Raw genomic sequence first — 4,622 nt, 5'->3', positions numbered from 1 at the left:
TGTCTTATTAATGTCAATCGCATGGGCTGAGCCCTACTTGCAAGAAGGCAGCCAAAGAAAACAACCTGATCACTTTGCTTCACACAGTGAAACATGAGACGACACGCCAGTACTGTTTCAAAGTTATTTAATCCTTTTTATCTTAGTAAAGCTGGAAATGTCTGAAATTCACAATGCATTTGGCAGTATGTGAAGACAGCCAATGAACTGACACTGTTTTGTTGTACTTACTTGGCATACGTAATTGCTGAGGAATTCAATATTTTAAGTACAGTTTTTATGAGACCCTTTTGAGGGAGGTGTGTTTGTGAATCCCTCCCCTATCCTGCATTCCTCCCTCTTCTCCCCTCCCTCTTAAGCAGTATAAAAAGACTCAAACTGGGTCTTTCGCCCCAGTCACTTCTCTCCAGGTTGAGCAGCCAGACGTTATCCAGGCAACCATTTAACTGAAGCATAATGAATTCTGCTTGGGGCAGTGTAGGCGGCAGAAGAGCCATGAGCGTGTCTGGTGCAATGGGGTATGGATCGGGGAGGTCTGGAGGTGGAGGTGGAGTACGAATGTCCAGCTCCCAGATGTCCTTCTCTTCAGGTGGTGGTGGTGGTGGTGGCGGCGGCGGCGGCGGCTTTGGCTTTGCTAGTGGTGGTGGTGGTGGCGGCTTTGGCTTTGGTAGTGGTGGGGGTGGAGGCTTCAACCTGGGCGATGCTGGAGATCTGCCCATCTCTGCCAACGAGAAGGCCACCATGCAGAACCTGAATGACCGTCTGGCTTCCTACCTGGCGAAAGTGCGCGCCCTTGAGAAGGCCAATGCTGATCTGGAGCTGAAGATCCGCCAGTTCTTAGAGAGCAAGACCTCCCCGTCTGCACGTGACTACAGTGCGTACGAGGCCACCATCAGGGAGCTGCAGGGAAAGGTAAATCTTAATTTTCCTTATGCTATGTGAATGAAAGAACTGTAGATGCTAAAATATAGAGGTTAGCCTTTATTATGTAACATGTTTATTTGTTACAGTTTTCGTCAATCAATGTTCTTGAGCCCAATTTACTGTTTGTTCACACAAGGTGTGGCTGTTCAGATGTACACACAAAAACAATTGAAGTAGTCTGATGCACATTTTGTTTTATTCCGCGATATGGCCACTCGTATCATTGCAGCTCATCCTTTCCTCTTTCTGTAACACCAGGATGCCTTGGAGGGCTATTTAGGGGAACCACTGTAAAAACAAAGTATCTGAATTGAGAGCTTTGATGCAGATGACATGCAGCACACAGCAGTTAAACAGAATGTGTTCCTTGCAGTACTCATTCTCTCATACAACCTATGCCTGATTGAATATTAGCAGAGTATTGATACTCTGAACAATTCTATAAAGGCTTTCTCAGGCATACCGTAAATGCGCCTGAGGAACAATAATAATTCTGTTCTCTGCTCCTCTGTATCTGACACAAGAGACCCACCGCGTCTGTGTGTACACCTCATGTCAGTCCCTGAAAGATGACAGCTCTAACATTTTTGCAACAAACGACACAAAACTCCTGGGATATCTGCATATAAAGTGTAGCCCATGTGGAAACCCCACTGCAATCCATTTTGCTCCAAGCCTACATGAATATTTACATAATACTAAAAAATTTGAATAATTTGTAATGAATGTCGAAATGAAGTGGTTTCGTGCCTGAGCATTTTGATCTTTTTCAGATCCAGGATGCCACCCGTGTCAATGGAGGTATCTATCTCAGCGTTGACAATGCAAAGCTGGCTGCCGATGACTTCAGAGTCAAGTGAGTCTAAAAATGAAAGTTACCTGGAGTGAAATGTATTTATTATTATCTTATGTGGCCAGTTATTGAGTTCACAAATGATTAACAAGCAAAATATATTTACAACACAGAAAAGTAAGCCTTAGCCATGGGGTGGGAAATGTTCTGTGTATTTAAAAAAGAAAAGACAAATTCATTCAACAACCCTTGTTTGATGTAGGTTTGAGAATGAGCTGGCCATGCGGATGTCAGTGGAAGCTGATATTGCGGGACTGAGGAGGGTTTTGGACGAGTTGACTATGGCAAGATCTGACCTGGAGATGCAGATTGAAGGTCTGAAGGAGGAGCTAATCTTCCTCAAGAAGAACCATGAGGAGGTGCGTCCATTAAACACTGCCCCTTTTGCTGCAGCAGGGATCATGATTTTACATCATGCATGTCAAATGAGTAATTTTTAAAATGCAGTGAAATGCAACGAAAATAAGATAATTTTTCATTCTTGATGAAATCAGTAAATGGTCTTGTACCCTAGGGCGTAATGTAATGTCCTTAGTAATCTTGCCATGACATTGTTTATGAGAAATACTTCTCATAATACCATGTGTGCTGACAAATTAATTTGTGTTTGTTTGCTCAGGAACTTCTGGCCATGAGGGCCCAGATGAGCGGCCAGGTCCATGTAGAAGTGGACGCAGCACCGCAAGAGGATCTCACCAAAGTCCTGGACGACATGCGTGAACAATATGAAATGGCTGCAGCAAAGAGCCAAAAGGATATGGCGAGTTGGTTTGAACAAAAGGTAATTTTGGAGGGGTTAAAACATCTTGTTGTCATCTGTATTCCAATCTTCCATATGTCTTTGTGTTCCCTCTGTTCCAATTTGACCTTTTCTTTTCAACAGGCCGCACCACTAAAACAGGAAGTTGCATCCAGCATAGAGACTGTGCAGACCTCCAAAACTGAAATGTCAGACCTCAGGCGCACGATGCAAGGACTTGAAATTGAGCTGCAGTCTCAGCTAAGCATGGTAAGACATTACGATGCCCTGAAAAGCAGCTTTGACATTGACCAGTGGAGTCTCTTGGCTCTCTTCTTATATTAACCCAATGTCTTCCCCACTCGCCTGTGTTCCTCTCTGCATCCATCAGAAAGCATCCCTGGAGCAGACATTAGGGGACACAGAGAATCGTTACTCCATGCAGCTGTGTAGCCTCCAGACACAGGTCACCTGCCAGGAGGAACAGCTGATGCAGCTACGCGCTGACATGGAGCGTCAGGGTCAAGAATACAAGATGTTGCTGGACATAAAGACCCGTCTAGAGATGGAGATAGCAGAGTACAGAAGACTCCTGGATGGAGAGGGGTGAGCCTGTCCATTTTAATCAAACACACTGTTTTGAACACTGCTACTGTTGGGGTTTGTTGAGGGGTTTAAATTGGGGTGGAAATTGGCATGAGCTGGGCACCATAATCCTTTTCATATAAATCTGCGACAGTACATGGTATAGTAGCTTCTGTGACAATGGGATTTGGTCTGAATCTGGTACAACATTAGGTATTTGAACTAGAATAGGTTGGGCAGGTCAAATAGAAATCCTTGAAAATCACTGCAGAAATCACTTAAAATAGTGCTTTCAGCGTTGGGTTTGGTCATAGATATGAAATGATTATCTGTAATTACATTCATATAAATTGAAGCTCCACATTGTGTGAAATGGCAGGTGAATTACCTTCTTGTTTGTTTATTTTAACTTATCAACAGTGTTCGTTCATGATTAGGACTTCACTAAGAAAATAAATTATTTTCCACAGTGGCTCTGGCTCTGGCTCCTCCTCCTCGTCGTCCACCACCACGCGCAAGGTCATCATTGTGGAAGAAACACTCGATGGCGGGGTGGTTAGCTCCTCGAGCAGAACCTCCAGCACCATAACAACCTGAGCAACCACTTTGCCTAATGGAAATTATCGATTGTCAGCTGGCGGTTGCTGCAATAAAGAACTCAGAGATGTTTAAAACTTGAGTGAGTGTCATTCTGGTGGCGTCTTCATGCAAGTTACCACCCACTTAGTCTTGTTCTCTTGTTCTTATTAAGCAAAACACAATCAGTAGTTCTCAAGGAAACAAGTGGTGAAAGCTAATTGGGTCTCAACCGCTCTCTCCGGTTCACGGTTCTTCTCTCTCAGAAGACTCAAAGCTCCCTGAGTCTTCGGTTATCTCTCCTGATGTCAAACGTAAAGTTTTCTCATCTTTGGAGCGTAAGCGCCTTTCTTCCTGAAGGTTACTGAAACTCTGCTGCTCCGGAGTAACTACGATGGGACAAATTACCCCGTGGGTAATAAAATATACCTTAAATCTTAAATCATAGTTACAAGCGGCCAAATATATGTACTGGCTAAATCAAGAAGAATTATGAACTTATATCTGTACATGAATGTAATGGGTTTGCTTAAAATATATGAAATATATTTGGTCGTGTTATGTGGCTTAAGTGGTAATATACCGCCATGTGACAAAGAATACAGGCTATGGTACTTGCTGGATCAAAACGTCCCCCCTATTCAACAAAATGAACCTAGACAAAGGCTTTCAAGTAGAAAGACATTAGCACTTGTTACTGTTAAAAAGTGAAAACTGGTGGTAAGAAATACAAGTGACGGGGGCTCAACTTTTATACACACGAATCACAGTGGGTTCTCTGAGCAAAATGGTGTCTGGTGCACCAGGCTATCCTGACACTCAGTGGTGTTTAAGGGGTCTACCTCAGGAGGGAGAACTCAATTGGAGATGGACCTGACTGACCAAAGACCGGGGTCTGGTTCCATTAGGAGAGGAGTGTCAAACTCCAGTCCTGGAGGGCCACAG

The 4,622-nt window shown here is 43.8% G+C and overlaps 1 protein-coding gene across 1 annotated transcript; it reads left to right on the top strand.

Annotated features, from left to right (window-relative positions):
• The first annotated feature begins 388 nt into the window (after positions 1-388).
• On the top strand, positions 389-3,775 carry LOC133118903 (keratin, type I cytoskeletal 13-like). The gene is made up of 7 exons (XM_061229184.1): positions 389-912; positions 1,698-1,780; positions 1,980-2,136; positions 2,397-2,558; positions 2,661-2,786; positions 2,908-3,122; positions 3,572-3,775. Exons 1-7 carry the CDS (start codon positions 457-459, stop codon positions 3,696-3,698), a joined length of 1,326 nt encoding a protein of 441 aa, XP_061085168.1. The 5' UTR covers positions 389-456; the 3' UTR covers positions 3,699-3,775.
• The last annotated feature ends 847 nt before the right edge of the window (positions 3,776-4,622 follow it).

The sequence above is a fragment of the Conger conger genome, chromosome 19 (genome assembly GCF_963514075.1).
Source record: "Conger conger chromosome 19, fConCon1.1, whole genome shotgun sequence".
NCBI lineage: Eukaryota > Metazoa > Chordata > Actinopteri > Anguilliformes > Congridae > Conger > Conger conger.
The sequence above is the reverse complement of the archived record's forward strand: the minus strand, read 5'-3'. Positions and strand labels throughout refer to the sequence as shown.